At 43.8% G+C, this 20,216-nt stretch overlaps 1 protein-coding gene across 1 annotated transcript in view; it reads left to right on the forward strand.

The window, feature by feature from the left end:
* The window catches only part of ZNF827 (zinc finger protein 827), a 174,299-nt gene that overhangs the window by 75,635 nt on the left and 78,448 nt on the right, over positions 1-20,216 (forward strand). The window contains 2 exon segments of the mRNA XM_019420669.2: positions 15,675-15,914; positions 18,480-18,537. Coding sequence (XP_019276214.1) covers positions 15,675-15,914; positions 18,480-18,537 — 298 coding nt within the window.

Consider the following 20,216-nt stretch of genomic DNA (forward strand, 5'->3'; position numbering starts at 1 on the left):
TGATCGATGTGTGTATTTTTTGTGCCACTACTATACTGTTTTGATTACTACAGCTTTGTAGTATAACTTAAAATCTGGGATTGTGATACTTTCAGCTTTGTTCCTCTGTCCCAGTATTGCTTGGTCTATTCAGGGTCTTTTATGGTCCCATACAAATCTTAGTATTATTTGTTCTAGTCTGCAAAAAGTAGTTTTGGTATTTTGATAAGGATTGCCTTAAATCTGTAGATTGCTTTGGGTAGTATGGGCATTTTAACAATATTGCTTCTTCTAATCCATGAGCATGAACCATGTTTCCATTTGTTTCTGTCATCTTTAATTTCATGAATGTTTTATAGTTTTTGGAGTACAGGTCTTTCACCTTCTTGATTGTGTTTATTCCTAGGTATTTTATTATTTTCAGTGCAGTTGTAAATATGATTGTTTTCTTAATTTCTCTTTCTGCTACTTCATTATTAGTGTATAAAAATACAATGGATTTCTGTATGTTAATTTTGTATCTTGTGACCTTACTGAATTCATTTATCAGTTCCAGTAGTTTTTAGGTGGAGTCTTTAGAGTTTGCTATTTATAGTGTCATGTCATCTGCAAATAGTGAAAGTTCTACCTCTTCCTTACTGATTTCTATGTCTTCTTTTCTTTTTCTTGTCTGATTGCTGTGACTAGGACTTCTAATACTATGTTGAATATAAGTGGTGAGAGTGGATATCTCAGTCTTATTGCTGATCTTAGAGGAAAAGTTCTCAGTTTTTCACCATTGAGTGGTATAATGTTAGCTGTGTGTTTTTTTTTATATATGACCTTTATTATGTTGAGATATGCTCCCTCTAAACCTGCTTTGTTTAGAGCTTTTATCATGAGTAGGTGTTGTACTTTGTCAAATGCTTTTCTGTATCTATTGAGATAATCATATGGTGTTTATCCTTTCTCTTGTTAATGTGATATATCGTGTTGATTACTTTGCAAATATTGAACCACGCTTGCATCCTTGAAATAAATTCCACTTGATCATGGTAAAGGGTTTTTTGAATGTTTTGTTGGATTTGGTTTGCTAATGCTTTTTGAAGATTTTTGCATCTATGTTCATCAAAGGTATTAGCTTATAGTTATATTTTTGTAGTGTCTTTAGGTAAATGATGGTCTTGTAGAAAGAATTTGGTAGCTTTCCTTCCTCTTCTATATTTTGGGATAGTTTGAGATCAGTAGGTATTAACTCTTATTTAAATGTTTGATAGAATTCACCTGTGAAGCCATCTTATCCTGGACTTCGGTTTGTTGGAAGTTTTTTGATTACTGATTTAGTTTCATTGGTAGTAATTGATCTTTTCAAATTTTCTATTTCTTCCTGAACCCGTTTTAGAAGGTTGTATGTTTCTAGGAATTTATCCATTTCTTCTAGGTTATCTAATTTGTTGGCATATGATTTTTCCTAAATATTCTGTTATATCCTTTGTATTTCTGTGGTGTCATTTACTATTTCTCCTTCATTTCTGATTTCATGTGAGTCTTCTTTCTTTCTTGGTGAGTCTGGCTAAAAGTTTGTCAATTTTGTTTATCTTTTCAAAGAACCAGCTCCTGGCTTCATTAATCTATTCTATTCTTTTGTTTTGTTTTGTTTTTAGTTTCTATTTCATTTATTTCTCCTCTAATCTTTATTATTTCCTTCCTTCTACTCACTTTAGGCTTGCTTTGTTTCTATTTCTCCCTAATGGCCTCTATTATTCTTATGTGAAGACAAAGGATTAAAAAGTGGCATTTTTGCTTTATCCAAATATGAGGACCAGTGACATTCTTTCTGAAGGGATCTTGGTCTCCCCTCCTCATAATTCTATTTACTGAACCCATGTATCTATTTTTCCCAAATCTAAACCATCCTGAGTTGGTGCTGTGAGTTGATTTACTTCCTATTTTCTAAATATGGGATAGCAGCTGGATTCAAGCACATTTCCTGGTTTCCTGTGACTTGCCACATGCTTGGATCACTTATCTCCACAGCTGGAGAAATGGGGGAGAAGTGATAGAATATACTTGTGACCCTAGGTCCAAAATCAGGCGGTGAGGGTCATTGTTTAGAGAATGATTTATGAACTCACTTCCTTACTTCCTACTACTATCGTCCTTATCCCCCTAAACCCACCTAAACATATACACACACCTCCCTATTGTTGCTAGTAGAAATTCTTCCTAGTGTTTGGGGGTGGGGGTATTCATGGAGATACCATACTGGAGGAGTCCTGTGGTCCACATACATGTAGCCAAAGGTACACTTAATGGCCCCTCTGGTCGAGAGGGAGAGAGGCTCTCAGCAGAGGCAAAGGATTAATGAGAATGAAAGGTGAAGTTGCAGTGATTTGTGGGACTTATTTTGAGAGTGGAATCAGCATGCCTCACTGTGCAGTTGAATATTGGTGGTAGTCGTCACTTAGAATTCATCAGTGCTTACGTATTAGCTCACATACTGGATAATATGTAGAAAATATCTTTTTCTCTTCACTTCGTTTGAAAGAGCTGTGGAAAAATAAAGAAGAAAACTGGGGAGTGAGAGGATAATTTAATGGAGACAGATGGTGGTCTCCTTCGGTTCCTTGTGCTAAAGCCTTTGTGCCCTGTTTATCCCATTTTAATGCTGTTGAAAATATTTTCTCCTAACACATTGTTTATGTTAGAAAGCTCTTCCTATCCGACTCTTTTTCGGCTTTCTGGGAGACACCCAGAGCTACAGTGTTCATCCTGTGTGTAACAGTGAGTGGTCAAGAAACAAACAAACAAACAAACAGTGAATGGTTAAGTATTGGGGCCTCATTCACAGTTTAGGGGTTCCCTCCCCTTCCTCCTCCTGCCGCCGGTTGGCTGTTTTGGTGCTCTTCAGCACCTGCACTGGAGAGGACATAGGAACAGAGAGAGGAAGGGAAATTAAAATGAGTCATTTATTGCTACTTATAAGTAACTTTGGTTTAAAAAAACATTTGGAAAAGAAGGTTGAAACACAGCCAGAATACATTGTGAGGATACCCAGGCACTCATGTCTCCAAGAATTATGGGGAATTAAGAGCCCAGAGGGACCATTTTCCACCATCACATGGTCCCACCCATGGTTCAAGGATCTCTACAAGCATAGTACTAGGGACGGTGCCCTATCAAAAGCAAAGCCTCATTTATCATTGGCTATGAAGGATTTGGTTCCTGGCACAAGTATGTAAAGATGTCTTAGGGGTTTAAATGAACTCTATTCTTGAGGTCTTAGTCTTTCCATTTTTTCTTTATGGTCTTTGTCTTTCTTATTTTTTTGTTTTGTATTATATGTATTATGTATTATTCTTTCTTATTATTTTGTTTTCTTTCACTTACTCATTCATTCAACATTGAGCTCCTATTATTTTCTAAGCCCAGCTTTAGGTACTAGGGACACAAAGGGAAATAAGTGCCCTCTCCTGCATGGGTCCTACATTCTTTTTCCACCCCATCTATAGCTGCCCATATCTCACTCTAGTTAGTTATTACCTGGGTTCTACCTCTGTTGTTATGTGATGTTCTGCTCTGCATCATGTTTACCAGCCCTTCCCTGGCTGCTGGAAGCATCAACCAATGGAACAGAAATAGTCAGGACTTCTCAACAGAGATAACTTGGGACGTGATTCAGTAATATTTAGCACCACCCAAGGAAAACATTTTAAACTTGTCTGCATATACTCATACCCTGTTATCATCTTTTAATGGAAAATACTTAAAGTTTAGTAAAACTCAGTTACTGAAATAAAACTTTTCATGTGCTCCTTCCTCTCTCTGAGTATTAGGGACTCTCTCTGCCCTTCTCCCTCCTGTTTGTGCATAAAGCAGTGGTCAACCGATCACCTAACAGAGATGGACCTCACTTTTTGGTTATTTTTTTTTACGTTTATTTATTTTTTGAGAGAGAGAGAAAGTGAATGGACAGGCAGGGGAGGGGCAGAGAGGGAGGGAGAGAGAGAATCCCAAGCAGGCTTCCCACTGTCAGCACAGAGCCTGATACGGGGTTCCAACTCACAAACCTTGAGATCATGACCTGAGCTGGAATCAAGAGTCAGGCCCTTGACTGACTGGGCCACCCAGGAGCCCTGCTTTTTGGTTATTTTTATGTCAGCAAGAATTTAACTGAATCTTTCAGGGATTCTGCTTAAAACCTATGCATTCATCCCCTCCCACCCCCAACTAGCATTCATGTTCATTGAGGATATATAAAGGCCAATTAATCACAGCAGATGAGGTGGACAGGGCTTAGATTTATTAAATGGCAAAGGATAATAATGTTAAATAGATTTAACGTTAGATCAGATACTTTAATTGACCCTTTTTCTCTCCTTTCTTTCTTTTTTCTTTCTTTCTTTCTTTCTTTTTTAATGGGAGACAGGCGAGTATATGCTGGACATTAGATGAAAAATAGGTTAATTTTTAAAAAATGAGATCATTTGGAATGTTACCAAATGGCAGACATACAGTTTAAATGCGCCTCTTTAGCTAATTTCTAGTGAAATCATCAAATAAAAAGAAAACAAGATGATTGGGAGAGGTTTTACATTAACACCAGGACACTTGGGGGTCAAAAGATAATGACTGAGCCGCCCTACATCATCTGCTGGTTGGAGAAGAGCCCCCGGTGACCAAAGCGTTTTAATGCTTGATTGTCATTGGACACAAGTGAAATTGAATGCAGAATTTGTTTAGCGTGATGGACGTGTTCTGACTTGTGATCGTCTTCTACACGTCCAAAGGACCTCCTTTTCATCACGTGAGCCTCCTGTGTCAGCTAACACTAGGTAACATCATACTCAGAATAGAGTCTAAAATTTGTGCTACGATGGTGGTCCCAGTTTTATGGCCGGTCTGAAAACACCAGTAAATGCCCAGCTGAGATATCCCAGGCAAGGACCTGTTGCATTGCTTGCTGGTATAGAGGATGTGAAGACAAGTTTAAAAGTCGACTGAAGGATAAAGCATCAAGTACTTTGCTTTAATAGAAAATAAGGTTTCTTGGACCCCTGAAAGAGAACTTCCAGGTCTCACTAACTCTTCAGCCTTTAAAGTTCAAGTTCCATTTTTTAGGACATATTTGTTCTTGCAGACTCAGATGGAACACCTGGTGTACCTCATTGTATGTTTTTATTTTTGTTTAATTTTCATTTCTTCTAATGTTGGTTTACTTTTGAGAGAGAGACAGAGCGTGAGCAGTGGAGGGGCAGAGAGAGGGAGACACAGAATCCAGAGCAGGCTCAGGCTCTGAGCTCTCAGCACAGAGCCTGATGCCGGGCTCAAACTCACAAACCATGAGATCATGACCTGAGCCGAAGTCGGACGCTTAACCAACTAAGCAATCCAGTTGCCTCCCTCATTTTATGTTTTTAAAAACTTGGTTCAGGGCACCTGGGTGGCTCAGTCGGTTAAGCGTCCGACTTCGGCTCAGGTCATGATCTCACGGTCCGTGAGTTCGAGCCCCGCGTCGGGCTCTGTGCTGACAGCTCAGAGCCTGGAGCCTGCTTCGGATTCTGTGTCTCCCTCTGTCTCCGCCCCTCCCCTGTTCATGCTCTGTCTCTCTGTGTCTCAAAAATAAAAACAAACATTTAAAAAAAAAAAAACTTGGTTCTAAGTTGACCCCCTGCTTACCTCTGTCTAGTGAACTGTGAATTCTAGTGTGCAAAGCCAAATCATCAGATGTCTGTGTATTCACCTTCCTGGATGGCCATGTACAACACTGATACAGAGGAGAAACACTAGGTGATTTATAGTTTTGGTGAGCCAATTCCAAAGGCCAATTCTGATAAAATATCTTTGATAAAATATCTTTGAAATTGTTTTGGGAATCAAAAACTGTGTGTGTGTGTGTGTGTGTGTGTGTGTGTGTGTGTGTGTACTAGAAGTCATGTAGGGCTCCTCTGTTGGGAAATATTGTTTTTGAAGGTCCTTGTATATTACTAGAAGAACTAGAGAGAAATCTGCTGCGTCACGGTATTTCATGGAGAGCATTTTCTCTCATTTTCCCCAGGAGCAGATGAGCAGTGTGCCCACAGGGAGAGTAGGAAGCTGATGTGAGAGAGAGCCTGTGTTCCCCCTCTCTGGGGTGTGGCAGCCTCCATGGAAAAGCCTCAGCCTCGGATTTCGTTACTCAGAGCAGGAATGGGGAGCTTTTCTGTTGAGGCCCACTGTACTCTATGCGTGGTGGAAATGAGCCAAGGGCCACACCGTAGAGAAAAATGAAACTTAATATAAAACTTCCCAGGGAGAAGCGTATACCAATCCAGTCCTCTAAAGAGCAGCAAATTGTGTCAGGATGCATGTGCTTGTGTTCCGAGTGATGGCTACTTCAAAAGGACGGGGTGGGCTAAGAAAGAGGAAAGGAAGAATAGCATTCAGCATCTAAGACTCGGGTTCTTAATATCCATACGAAGAATGGAGCTGAGTTTATCTCCATTTCGCTGGAGACCCAGCCCCAGTCTTAGGGTGAGGGAATGGCCGCCGGGCTGAGGCTGGCCTCACTCCCACATTGCTTCTCTCCGAGGAGAAAGAGTCTGACAGATAGTGTCAGACTTCTGTGGAATAACATTTCCATTTCTGCCTCCACCCTCACCGCTGCTCGAGCAGGCCTGGGGCTCGGTCCTTCCCCGAGCAACCCAGGAAACGCAACCCAGCTCTCCATCCCATTTTGATTTTGGCAAGGGCAAAGTCAAGCAAGAGAAAGCAAAGGCAGAAAGAGGCCGCCTTTATCAGATGCCGGTGGTGCCAGGCCCCGCGATGGGACGTTACCATGTGATCTCACTTCTTGTTCCCAGTTGTTCATGTCACTTCACCTGGTCCTTTTGACCTGCACTGTTGTTCACAGGGTGTTAATAATAAAACCACCGTCTATGGGGATCAGGTTTCATACCCGGACGGTGTGTTTATGACCAACAAGAACCCCGTATCTTTGCGGATAGCAAGTTGGAGATGAAAGATTTTTAACTTATCTAATTGACAGGGATGGCCCTCTCGAAAGTGTTCTGTTTCCGCATGGCATACATAGTTGGCGTTGCTCCTTAAGCTTCTTGTTATTCTAAAATGCTAGCTGGGGATCGTGATGGTGAACCGCCTGGAGAGTGAAACGCCTGTGTCCATTTTTGTTGTCTGTTTCAGCGCCGTGGCCAGTGTTCCATCCTTTCATACTTTTTTGAGGTCATTGCATGTGTGAGTGTCTGTGGCAGACTGAGGAGTCAAGAGACAGAGGATAGCATCGCATGCCTCCTGTGTGCTGTGCTTCAGGTGACACGTGTGACGGATAATACATGAAGCACATCGAATGTGCCAGGGCCGGGGCAATGTCTTGGGGATGGAAGACAAGTGGGAATCTAGCTCTCCCCTGCCAGGTTGGCCCAGAGGGGACACGCGTGTGAGTAATCATTGCAGAGCGCTACAGGATTTGCAGGGGCCGTACAATCTAGAGATAGGATAGAGCGGAGAGAGAGCGTCGCTCGACCAAGATAAAGGAATGCTGCTCACAGAGGGGACACCTGAATACAGGTCACCCTTGAACTACACAGGCTCGATTGTGCAGGCTCACTTCCACGTGGGTCCACATCTACAGGGATTTTTGCGATAAATACAGTACAATGCTGTAAATGTCTTTTCCTTATGATTTTCTAACATTTTCTTTTCTCTAGCTTACTTTATTGCAAGAATACTGTTTAAGATGGGTATGGCATACAAAACTGTGTTAATCAACAATTTATGTTACCGTTAAGGCTTCCAGTTAACAGCAGGCTGCTAGTAGTTAAGTTTTGGGGGAGTCAAAAGTTTCACGTGGGGGCGCCTGGGTGGCTCAGTCGGTTAAGCGTCCGACTTCGGCTCAGGTCATGATCTCACGACTGGTGGGTTCGAGCCCTGCGTCCAGCTCTGTCCTGACAGCTCAGATCCTGGAGCCTGCTTCGGATTCTGTATCGCCCTCTCTCTCTCTCTCTGCCCCTTCCCTACTCGTACTCTGTCTCTCTCTTAAAAATAAAGAAAGAAAGAAAAAGAAAAAGAAGTTACATGTGAATTTTCTTTTTTTTTCTTTTTTTCTTTTTTTTAAATGTTTATTTTTGAGAGAAAGAGAGTATGAGCAGGGGAAAGGCAGAGAAGGAGACACAGAATCCGAGGCAGGCTCCAGGCTCTGAGCTGTCAGCACAGAGCTGGACGCAGGGCTCGAACTCACAAACCACGAGATCGTGACCTGAGCCAAAGTCAGACCTTTAACCGCCTGAGCCACCCGGGCGCCCCTACATGTGAACTTACAACTGCAGGAGGAGGAGTTGTTCAGAGGCCAAGTGTACTTTTGAAATCTGAATAGGATGTGATCGGGGCATTTTAGAAGGGAATAGGGTGAGGAACAGCATGGCACGTTCAGGCAACTGGAATATTTCAGCATCACAGGAGCACGAAGGCACGTGGAGGTGTGCTGAGGGATGCTGCAGGGAGTGTGGGGCTGGGGCTTTAGAGGGGATGGAACTAAGGGGAGGAATCATCTAAGGGTGCAGGAACCCCAGGGCAAGAATGCGGCGGCTGGCCTGAAGCTCAAGGCTCTCGTGAAGGTGCCCGGGTGCCTCGCTCCTTCTCTCTGGGTTTCCATGAACACACCATGCCGGGCCACTCCCTTTCCCCCTCCTCTTTTTTTTTTTTTTTTTTTAATGTTTATTTGTTTTTGAGAGAGAGAGAGAGAGTGTATGCACATGAACACACAGGAGAAGGGGAGGGCCAGAGAGAGAGAATCCCAAGCAGGCTCTGCCCTGTCAGTGCCTGTTGTGGGGCTCGAACTCACAAACCATAAGATCATGACCTGACCTGAAGTCAGATGCTTAACCAACTGAGCCACCCAGGTGCCCCTCTCCTCCTCTTTTCCTCATTCTTTCTTCCTCCTCCTAAAAGTAGAGATAACAGTTCTTCCCCATCCGCTTCTCTCTACTCACCTTCCTTTGGATCTCCCCAAGTCCTCTGGAGTCAGATGACTGTTGGTCTGTGTGTCACTTGTCACTTTTCTGCCCGCAGCCATCCTGACCTCCACTTCCTGGTTAAGTACTTAGGCAAAACAGAACTGAAAGTTTCCCTCCGTATTTCTCCCCAACTCAACTTTTCTATTTTCCTACTCCTGTTGGTAGCATCTTCCAAATCTCAAGGCTTAGAAATCATAGAATTATTTTTTTAATCACCCTCCCCCTCATCCGGGCCACGTACAAACTTTCCTTGTAATTTCTCTCACATTGGTCTCTTCATTCTTTATTCAGACTCCTAGCCAGTCGCCTCCAGCTCCTCCCCATTCAACCTCTAGAGTATCCTGTGAATCTCTTCTGTCCCTGTGACCTTTAGTTGAGGCCCTCATCCTCTCCTTGCTTGGATTACCACCATAAGCTCCTAACAACTGCCCTCATTGCCACTTCCTCCCAGGCCTTCCAAGTGCCACTGCCAGGTTGGCCTTCTGCAGTGCAATCTGATCGTGCTCCTCCTCTGTGCAAACCTCCCAAAGGCTGGCTCCTCCCTGCCCCCTCTCCCTAAGGCTTCCGGGCCCCCACCTAAGATTCTGCATGCTGTCCCTACCTACCTCTCCGGTTTTATTTCTCTGGAATATAATGTGACCCTTTTTGTTAAACGGTTGTTCAGGGGAGGATTTGGCTTCAGCACCAAGGTTTCAGCATGAAGAACTTTAAAGGAAGGGAGGGAGGAAGGGAGGGAAAGAGGGGGGAGGGAAGGGAGAGAGGGAGGGAGGGGGAGGGAGGGAGGAAAGAAGGGGGAGAGGGAGGGGAGAAGGAAGGAAGGAGGGGTAGGCAGGGGGAGAGAGAGAGAGAGGAAGGGAGAGGCAGGGAGGGAGGGAAGAGAGGGGAGGGAGAGAAGGGAGGAAGGAAGGAAACTCTTACCCTGGAGCCAGACAATAGAACAGTGGTTACAAGAGGTTGGGGGAAGAAGGGATGGGGAGTTAGTGTTTAATGGGTAGAACTTCATTACGGAAGGTGAAAAATTCTAGAGATGGGTGGTTGGTGATGGCTGCACAACAGTGTGAATGTACTTAAACTGTACACTTAAAAATGACTAAAGTGGTAAATTTTATGTTATGTGTATTTTACCACACACACACACACACACACACACACACACACACACACACACACGCCTCTTGGACCTCTTGGCCAAACTGAAGGTGTAAAAGTGAGAGGCAATTGAAGACGGGGGTGAGGGAATCTTGGAGACAACTGTGCTGTGATCCCCCACTGCAGGGTGGTGGGGATGAGGGAAGAGGTACTGGCCTCACCCCAACTCTAGAGAGCACAGCTTAAGGGGCGCCCACTGGGGCGTTTGTCCTGTTTTCCTCAGGAGGGGAGCCTACTACGCTGGTGTCTGACGTCTGCCTGGGAAATCTAGAAGGTGAGAAATGGAGAGCTGCCTTGGGGGCTGCGTGCACGAGCGCCGAGAGCCACTGCAGTGCTGTGTGGGGTCTGAGCTTGCTCAGTTTGTAGGATCAAGTAAAGAGGGAGGTGTTAAATGTGGCTCCAGGGTAGACCATTTTCCTGCGGCACGGATGGCATGGGTGTTGTCTTATATGGCTTCCAGTGGGGCTGCCTAGATGATTGGTGGTTGGCAGATTCCTGGGTCGGTGGAAGGAATAAGGGACCCCAGACAAGAGGGAGTTCAGCCAAGTAAAGGGAACTACAGGGGAAAGATCACCTCGAAGTTAAAGGTCTCTGAAGAGGGGCGCCTGGGTGGCTCGGTCGGTTAAGTGTCCGACTCTTGATTTTGGCTCAGGTCATGATCTCTCCATTGTGAGATGAAGCCCCAAGTGGGGCTCTGTGCTGACAGCTTGGGTTGGATTCTGTCTCTCCCTCTCCCCCACTTATTCTTTCTCTCTCAAAATAAATAAATAAACATTAAAAAAAAAAAAAGATCTCTGAAGATCCCATGCTTGAATCCCATGAGAGAAATGCCTGCTGGCCTTAACAGGGTGAAACCATTCTAGAACAGGCTAGCAAAGACCTTTCCCTCCTCTGTCCCCCGCTTCTTCCCCCGCCTTCTCCAGCTCTTTTCTAGGGTCTGAAAGGGCCACTAGTGTGCTGGGGAGAAGGCAACAAGAAAGGGAGAAGAAGCAGATCCTTTCCTCCCAAAAGGCTACCTGTCGACCCTTCCAGGGAAGGGCAGGGACTCACCTTCCCAGAAGGTGGAACTGTGGACTAACATGTGGGATTGGGCCTTCGGGATTCTGAATCAGGACCATTTTGCTGCTCAAAGGACCATAAGGCTTTGAATTGTCTAAGAATTACCAGGTTATGGGCCGGCCTGAGTTTTCTCACCCAGGGACAGGAGAGGAGCTCTTTCTACAGGGCAGTTTTAAAGAGACAATGGAAGACAGAAACAGAGGTGCTTTTATGTTTATATTCTATGCTATGACTCTGGCTTCTTCAAGGTGCCAGTTCCACCTCTCCATGCTGGCCCCCCAGCCAAACCAGAAAACAGACATTCCTTGAACACTCCAGGTAGAGTACAATTCTGCCTTTGTGCTGTGGTTCCTCGTGGTCCTTAACTCCTCTTCCCACACTGTATTTTATTTTTACCTCTTTTATTAGAGAGCTGTTTATACTTGTCTGATCATTCATTTAGACTAAAAGTGCTTGAGGGCCAGAATTGTGTCTTCTTTGCCTCTGTATCCCACATAGCCTCTATCATAGTACTCAGTATGCAGTGGACATTTAAAAAATGGCGGAAACAGCCACATGATGGATGAATGACATAATCCCGTTCGGTAATTACTAACATGTACTGTTTGTGAAAGCAGAAAAGACAATATTATTGCGTTGTCATTGCTTTTTCCCCTCTGCCAAGCAGAGTTTAAATAGGACTTACCTAATTTGAAACCTACTTCTCCTATGCTACCAGGCATACACAGTGTTCTAAACACTCTTTTTTTTTTAATGTTTATTTATTTTTGAGAGAGAAAGAGACAGAGCACAAGGGGGGGAGGGTCAGACAGAGAGAGGGAGACCAGAATCCAAGCAGGCTTCAGGCTCTGAGCTGTCAGCACAGAGCCCCACATGGGGCTCAAACTCACAAACTGTGACATGGGGACCTGAGCCCAAGTCGGGTGCTTAACCAACTGAGCCACCCAGGCGCCTCTCTAAATACTCTTACCCAGGTGCCTCTCTAAACACCCTTAAAGAGGAAATAATCACCTTTTTATGGGCATATGTTGTCATTTTTTTGTTTTTAAAAGTTTAAGTAAATGACAAAATATCTATATTTATCATAGAAAAATTACAAGATACAAATGAGCATTGCAATAAACAGTCACCTTCAACCCACGTCCCACATATAACCTACTGTTAACACTCTTGTCTTTCCTCTTTTTCCATGTGCCAATTTCTTTCTTGGAATAGCAGAATAGGTCACTTGGGGTAAAATTAGTATTTGTCCTATTATTTTAAGAAGACATTCTAGAAGGATTTACAATGCACGTGGAGAAGGAAGATGATGGGAATGAGTAAACCCTGGATGGGTAGGCATGTTTCTGGGTGAGGGAGTCCAAGCAAAGAGTGAAATGATTAATTCAACAATTGTTTTGTCAGGATGCCCTAGGCAGAGGGGAGAGAGAGCACCGGTGGGGATCTCTAGCCAACTTGGGATCTGTTCCCAAGTCAGCCTGCCTCCTGCCTCCTACGCCAGCCTGTCCAGGCACCAGCTTGAGATGGGATTAGTATGTGGGGGAGCCTAAGCTATAACTTAAGAGCAGCTTTTCTTTCTTACTTGCCTCGGGTGCAGATTAAATTTGGGGGAAGGGGCTAAACGTCAAAGTGTTGCAAAAACTTTACAGCAGCGGTTTTCGGTTGGGGTGATTTTGCCCCCTCCCCGCAGAGGATATTGACAACGTCTGGAGTTATTTGTGGTTCTCACACCTGGAGGATGGGTGGTACTGGTATCCAGTGGGTAGAAACCAGGGATGTTGCTAATCATCTTAGAATGCACAGCACAGCCTCCCAAAATAAGAAGTATCTGGCCCCAAATGTCATCAGTGCTGAGGTTGAGAAACCCTGCTTTAACAACAACAACAACAAAACCATTTGGCAATAATGCTATTTCATGGAAGAGCGAGAAGCACCAAGATATTTCTTATATTATGCCTCACCTGCCCACTGAGATGTCAGTTTGAAAACTCTTCTCTGTGAGTCTCGAGTCTATCAGGTAGATTAAAAATGTAAAGGTTTTTTTTTTTTTTTTTTTTATCAGTAATCAGCATTTTGTGCAATTTTGAAAGGTCAAGAGTTATCATAAGAAAGGGCAGACAACACTTCTGGTAAATCATACTTGAAATTATCCCAAGTAGCTTTCAAAACCCGATACCATTCAAGTCCGTGTTTGACCTAGCCATGGGATTTTTAACCCAGGGACAACGCTGGGGAAAGGGGATGGGAGAAGATAAAGAGCTACTTTCTAGCTTTGCTCTTTATATCATTGAGGTTCCTTTTAAAAATTAAGTGAATCCTTTGCTGCCATGTTTTTGTGTTTGTCCTCAAGCCTTGGAATGACTTGCAGGGTTCGGAGACATCACTACCTACCTGTGACACTGACCCCACTGTTTGTTTCCCAAATATTTAGTACTCTGAGGGAACACAAAGAGGGAAACGTGTGTTGTGACTGCACCTATGAGTGAGGTAGCTAGGTAGCTAGAGGTCACGGTGGCCGTCAGGTCACCAAATCCCTAAGGGGTGGCCAGGGGGTAAAGTCAGCACTCCAGAAAGAGGCAGATGGACTACAAGTCAAGGCAGAGAAGCTAGGTATGTAACTTTGAAAGCTTAATGTTTTCTTTTCTTTTCTTTTCCTTGCCATGACTGAATCGATGAACTTGGTTTTTATGAGTTTCACAGATGTACCGAGAAACAGCAGCTTGGCAAGAATAGGGAAAGGGGGGAGGGATCTAAATTAAATATAACAGTTGCTCGCAATTTAGTTGCTGACAAAAACACAAGTCATTTTCCCTGAAAAGCATGTGTAGTATGTCAAGAGGAAAAAAGAACAATTAGCACACTTCTTATGTAAGCTTTTATTGACAACACTACATTAACTGTAATCATTTAATTAGAAATGCTCTTCTGTCTTCTTTCCTACAACTCAATAAACTGTGCATGTACTTGGCTCTCACTTTTCTCCTGCTTTGTAGGGAAAGCATAGTTTTCTCTAACCACCCCAGCTCACAGCAGTGACGTTTTTTTGTGTCTACATGACCCCACTTTCTCGTCTTGCTAAGGTCAGGGCGCCACAACAGAATTCCATAGACTGGGTGGCTTATAAATGACAAAAATTTCTTTCTCACAGATCTGGAGGCTGGGAAGTCCAAAATCGAGGAGCTCAAGTATTTGCTGTCTGGGAGCTCTCGGGGGTCTTTTTTATAAAGGCACTTATCCATTCATGAGGGCTCCACTCTCATGACTAATCACCTCTCAAAGGCCCCGCTTCCAGATTCATATTGGGGGTGAGGTTTCAATATATTAATTCGGGGGTGGAGTGGGGCACATTTTCAGTCCAAAGCACTGTCTCTGTTTTCACATGCCCTTTTCCACTGTGTCTTGTCTTCATCTATAAGAACACTTATCACTGGATTTAGGGCCTCCCTGGATGATCTAGAACAATCTCATCTTGAGATCTTTAACTTAATCATATCTGCAAATACATTTTTTCCAAATAAGGTGGCATTCACAACTTTCCGCGATTAGGATGTAGACATATTTTGAGGGGCCGCTATTTGCTATCTATCTGTCTCCTCTTTTTTTTCTCCCAGAATGCTGAGTACGCTGTAGTTACTAGTAAATGCTTATTGATTTGAAAGTGTGCTCATTTTAAAGTGACCCAAATTAATGGTCTGATTGCCTGCACACTTTGTTTCAAAGATGCTGTCATTAGCTCTAAGGACTGCACGGACATAAAGACACTCTGACTTTACAAGGCGAATATATGTTTCGGACTAAAGATCAAACATCTAATAGTCACACCTAAAGCAACAACAGTCAGTAAATTGAACCATTATTATAACCTGTAAGATTGCTATTTTTCTCAGCCTCGATCCTTGGGCTACAATTAACTTCCTAGGTGGTCTTGAGGATTACTAGCTCCCAGCAAGGTATAAATGTCTCAGTTGAATCGACCCCATTTACCCTTTATTAATTTAGATGCCCTAGAAGAGAGAGAAGAAAAATTGGGTAGAGCTTTAAAGATAGAGGGAGACAATCGTAGTATTAATATGCTTGCTTTTATTTGATTTGCTGAAATTGTGTAAGTTCTAAAACAAGGACAGGCATTCACCATGTTCTCCTTAGTTCTGCAAGCAGCGTGGCAGAGAGGATGGAGTGCATGGGGGGAGTGGTCAGGAGACCCTGGGCACGGAACCCGAGTGCTGGATCTGGAGACCCAGGCCTGGTTCTGCTGCCGCTGCTGTGGCCTTGGGCAAGTCACTTCATTTCTCTGGGTTTCCGCTCAGAAAACCTTTTCAGGAAACCAGGTGGGCTGGACGAAGTAGTTTTTGAAACTGTGTTTCTTCTGAGCTGTGGTGCTCTTCTAACCTGCTCCCAGACGCAATCCTCATGGTTCTCTCTGTGATGAGAAACTGGATTTGGTTCAGAATTTTAAAACCGTGGTGTTCTTGTTTCTCCTCGTCCACCTGCTTGCAGCGGAAAGCTACAAGGAAACTCAGATGGTGAAGATTAAAGAGGAGCCCATGGAGGTTGACATCCAGGACTCGCATGTCTCGGTATCACCCAGCCGGAATGTTGGCTATAGCACTTTAATCGGGCGAGAGAAAGCCGAACCCTTACAGAAGATGCCAGAGGGCAGAGTGCCCCCAGAGAGAAACCTCTTCAGTCAGGATATCTCTGTGAAGATGGCTTCCGAGCTTCTCTTTCAACTGTCAGGTATGTTTCTGTGCAGAAAAATGTCAATAATTGGGAATAATTGGAAGGAAAGCCACGGTAACAAAGCAAAAAACACCTGCATTATAGATTTGTCAGACAGAAATCGATTTTGTTACGTTAACACCCATGCTGCCACTCAAACTAACGGTTAATAAAACGTTGCCAAGTAGAACTCCTGCCAAACTTTCGTTAATAAATAGTTAAGAATCATTTGAAATTAGAACTCTATTCAATTCTGTGCAAATGATCCCTGTTGTCTAGGCAAAACATCTCACCTCTAATTTTGCTTAGGCAGTTGATCTGATTAGCAGCCTTTTTTTTCTCCCCTAACGTTCAAAAGATAAACTTCGATTTACTCCAACAGTGACTGAATTACCATGAATTCCAAATTAGTGTGGTTTGAATTAAGGAGATCGTACTGTTTCTAGCCAAAAGAAAAGGAAAAAAAAAAAAAAAAAGGAAAAGGAAAAGATGAAAATATGAGGACTCTTTCCAGCTATAGCCTTATAGAGCATTTTCTGTAAACCAATGTTTCTACTTTGAATACTTGGAGTTTACAGGTGTAGGAATTACCAGCTCTGATAGAACAGACAAGGGTCCTATTTGTTTCCTTTGTTAACTCTTTCAGGCTGCATACTGTTTGTCCTTAACAAATTTAATAGGCTGTTATTATTTGGACATGGTTGAGATTGAAGATACCTACACATACAGGATTAAGATTTGTAAGAAATACACATACCTTGTCGGTAGTCAAGCATTGGCTTACATATGGAAGTTCATGCATCAGTAAAGTTTGTTACTAATGTTTGATAAACTCTGTTTGTTATGGATAACATATTCAAAACACCATGAGATGGCTCATTATTTAAGCATTCACTTGTTTTCCCCGCTAAGAAAAGTATCAGGGAAGAGAAAAGAAGCTGCTAGAATCTGCATGCCATCATGATAGTTCACCTTCTTGTTAGCCTGGTAACACACCCCAGAGCTTGAAACTATCAGTTGGTCCTGAAAATGGTGACCTCCCAGTTCTCGAACAAGGATTGTATCTGTGCAAAGTTCTGCAGTAACAGAAATAGTTAATTCTGTAAACTTAACGGGACACACAGATCTCTGCAAGCTCCCAAAAGCTCCAAATCATACAGGATGCATTTTTTTTTTAAAAAAAAAAGCAGGCTGAAAGTGTATCTAAAAACAATGTAACTTTGGGGGCGCATGGGTGGCTCAGTCCATTAAGCATCCGTCTTTGGGCTCAGGTCATGATCTCACAGTTCATGAGTGTGAGCCCCACATTGGGCTCTGTGCTGACAGCTCAGGGCCTGGAGCCTGCTTCGGATTCTGTGTCTCCCCCTCTCTGTGCCCCTCCTGTGCTCGTGCTCTGTCTCTCAAAACTAAATAAACTTTTAGTTTATTTATTTAGTTTTGAAAATTACTTAGCAGTTAAAATTTGCACAAGTGAGGCCAGTGTGGCTCTTTTCAGAAAGTCTCTGTCTCTAACAGTACATTATCACTGTCTACTATCAGCGAAAAACTTTCTGTGGAAGAGTTCTCACCCTAGCACTGTCACTTACTGCCTGGGTGACCTCAGGCAAATCTTGGAGCCTCGATTTCCTGCTCTCTGAAAGAATACTGCCTCTGAATCCAAATTCACCCCCCCGTCGTCGTTCAGCAGACAGAAAGCAACTGTCCACGCCCAGGTGTGCATGCAGTAGCTTCAGACCAATGTTACAAAGTATTGGACAGATGTTGTAAACCTTTCGTTTTCCCAAATATCTGGGAACTCCCTACGATCTGGAGTTCTTTGCTTGCCCTGCCATGGAAATCTGAAACCCTTGCAGAGTTGGCCAGGTTTTCTCCGCATACTTGAGCCATTGAGAGCTGTGACAGGGCAGAATCCTCACATTTGAACTGGATCGGGAAGGCCGGAGTTCAACTTTTGTGTTCTTGAAAGCTAATTAAATAATTTCTGACAGCTGGTAGATACAGACCTCAAGACAGAGTAAGGGAGGGTGTACCTCTGCTTGGCTAATGATATTTTTTGTCCCTCGTGACATTTATCAGAATAAGCGCTTGATGACTGCAGAGCCCAGAGGTCTTGTGGCTGTTTTTATATCCCCTCTCACAAAGGGGCCTGACAATACGGAATGCTTAAAGGTTGTCATCAAAGTCAGAAGCGGAACACTTGCAACCACTGCAGTTTTCGTGCTGAATCAGAGGAAAGCAGAAATTTTCAGCTGGGGAAAGATACAGTAGAAATAGCTGTTTTTGTGGACATCTCTGTCTGTGTATATGTACTTACTAAGGGCTCATTAAAATCTGACAACACACTTAAAATTTGTTAGTAACTGTTTCCCTTTGATTGGTTTTTACTAAAATATTTTTGCGGAGGCTCTCTATATGCTTTTCATGATTGTCTTTGTGAGTAAGACAGGGAGGGTTTGCACACTTACAAAAGAAAACCGCAGGAGGGAAAAAGAAATGCTAAGGGAGTTTCTGCTTAAGCCTTAGAAGATACAAGTTGAGTAAGAACGACCTGAAAGGTGTATGTTTCATTCTTTCTCCTTACAGAAAAAGTGAGCAAAGAGAACAATCACACAAAAGAAAACACCATTCGGACGACCACCAGGTAGGTCATTTTATGCGGGGTCCCCTCAGAGCGCCCTCTGTGTGGGGCCATCAGGCTCCAATCACGTGTTGCGCATTGGTCCCCAAGCTGTTTTCTCCCACGGGGTTCAAAGGAGTCATGCCCTTTGCCACCAGTTTGTGTTAAAAATTTGACAGAAACAACACAGAAAGGAAGGACACCAAGGGGGAGGACCACTAATATTTATCAAACATCTAAGAGCTGGTACTTGGCTGGAGAATTTTCCATATGTTCTCCTTTCTTATTCCTCACAGTAGTTTTGTGAAGTAGATAATATTCTCCTCTTTGCAGAAGTTTCTTGACTTGGGAGTTTAAACGGGCCGTGCAGCTGTAATTGGGAACCGGGTCTGTATCTCAGGAAGGCCTCCCCCGCTCAGTCGGTAGACCAAGGTTTTACTGCAGCTGTGCTCCTGAGTAGCTCGGCAGCTGGGGACTGATAATTTGTCACCAAGGATATCACAGCATTGTGAGGAGGGCAAAAAAATTTAAAGCAGAAGAAAATGCTTGAAAAGGCCGCAGGAAAGCCATTATTGCTAACAGCTGAACATAAGGAAGCTTTCCATTTGCCAAAGGCAGTTTGAGGAGGTCAGCCAGTGGCGCTGCTCCTCCCCATCCATTTGCCTTAGGAAAGGTAGGGGTCCAGCCAGTGGCGCTGCTCCTCCCCGGCCTGGAAGGCCGTCCAGACCTGAACGGTTCTGCGCAAGCTCCAACAAGTGCACACCCCACCCCTGCGGAAAAAGGAAACCCTGGCGGGGGGTGGGGGGTGGAATGCGACCTCTAGCTCTGAAGGACCATTCCCCACCCCCACCCCAGGCCACCCCCCAGCTTCTGAGTTAGCCCAATATGCAGGCTTTACCGAATGAAATAGGAACAGAGACTACGACGTGTCAGCTACCAAGAAGGCTTTAAATGAAGGAACTTTGCTTTCCTGAGCAAACTTAGCAAATTCTTCCTAATGGGAACAGTTGACCGGTTTTGTCTTTTTAATTCTTGCAATGAAAGATAAATATGCTTTTCTTTTTGAGGCGGTATGAACTGACCGTGGAGTCTCATCAGGCACCTGAACGGTGCTCATTTGAACCTTAACCCGAGTTGTTGTGTTTTTTTTTAATTCTATGAATTGGAATTTAGAAATATCAAATATCAAACAGTAATTAAAACAGAGCAAGCTGGCCTCGCACAAAGTTCAGGGCGCATTAGGGAAGGGAAACCTGCCGTAACAGACCAGAACAGTGGTGCTGGCCTCGTCTCTCTGTATAAGTACGCGGGTGGAAAACGGGGCTCGCCATCTTGTCTGCAAATTGTTTTGGGAAATGGGTCTGGGGGCTGGGAGGGCTATTTGTCTATTAAGTTAGTTGCTCAAACAGGAAATGTAAGCCACTGCAGATTCCAGTGGACCTTCTGCATGTATTCTGAAGACCATTTAATAAGTCTTGTGTCCATGGGTGTAAACACGTGAAATTGTCCCGCTTGGGAGATACTGAAAGACAGCAGACGAAAAAGAATAAATGTTAATTTTAATTTGCAGTCCTAGGTGTCTTGAAGTGTCATGAATCTAGGTTTCCTAGAAGCAGAGCCTGAGATAGGGATCTGGGAACGGGTTTTATTGAGAGAGTGCGCTCAGAGGACCATGCTGGGCCGTGAAGGGGCAGGAGAAGGAA

The sequence above is a fragment of the Panthera pardus genome, unplaced genomic scaffold, assembly GCF_024362965.1.
Source record: "Panthera pardus isolate Hobbes unplaced genomic scaffold, ASM2436296v1 HiC_scaffold_13, whole genome shotgun sequence".
Classification (NCBI taxonomy): domain Eukaryota; kingdom Metazoa; phylum Chordata; class Mammalia; order Carnivora; family Felidae; genus Panthera; species Panthera pardus.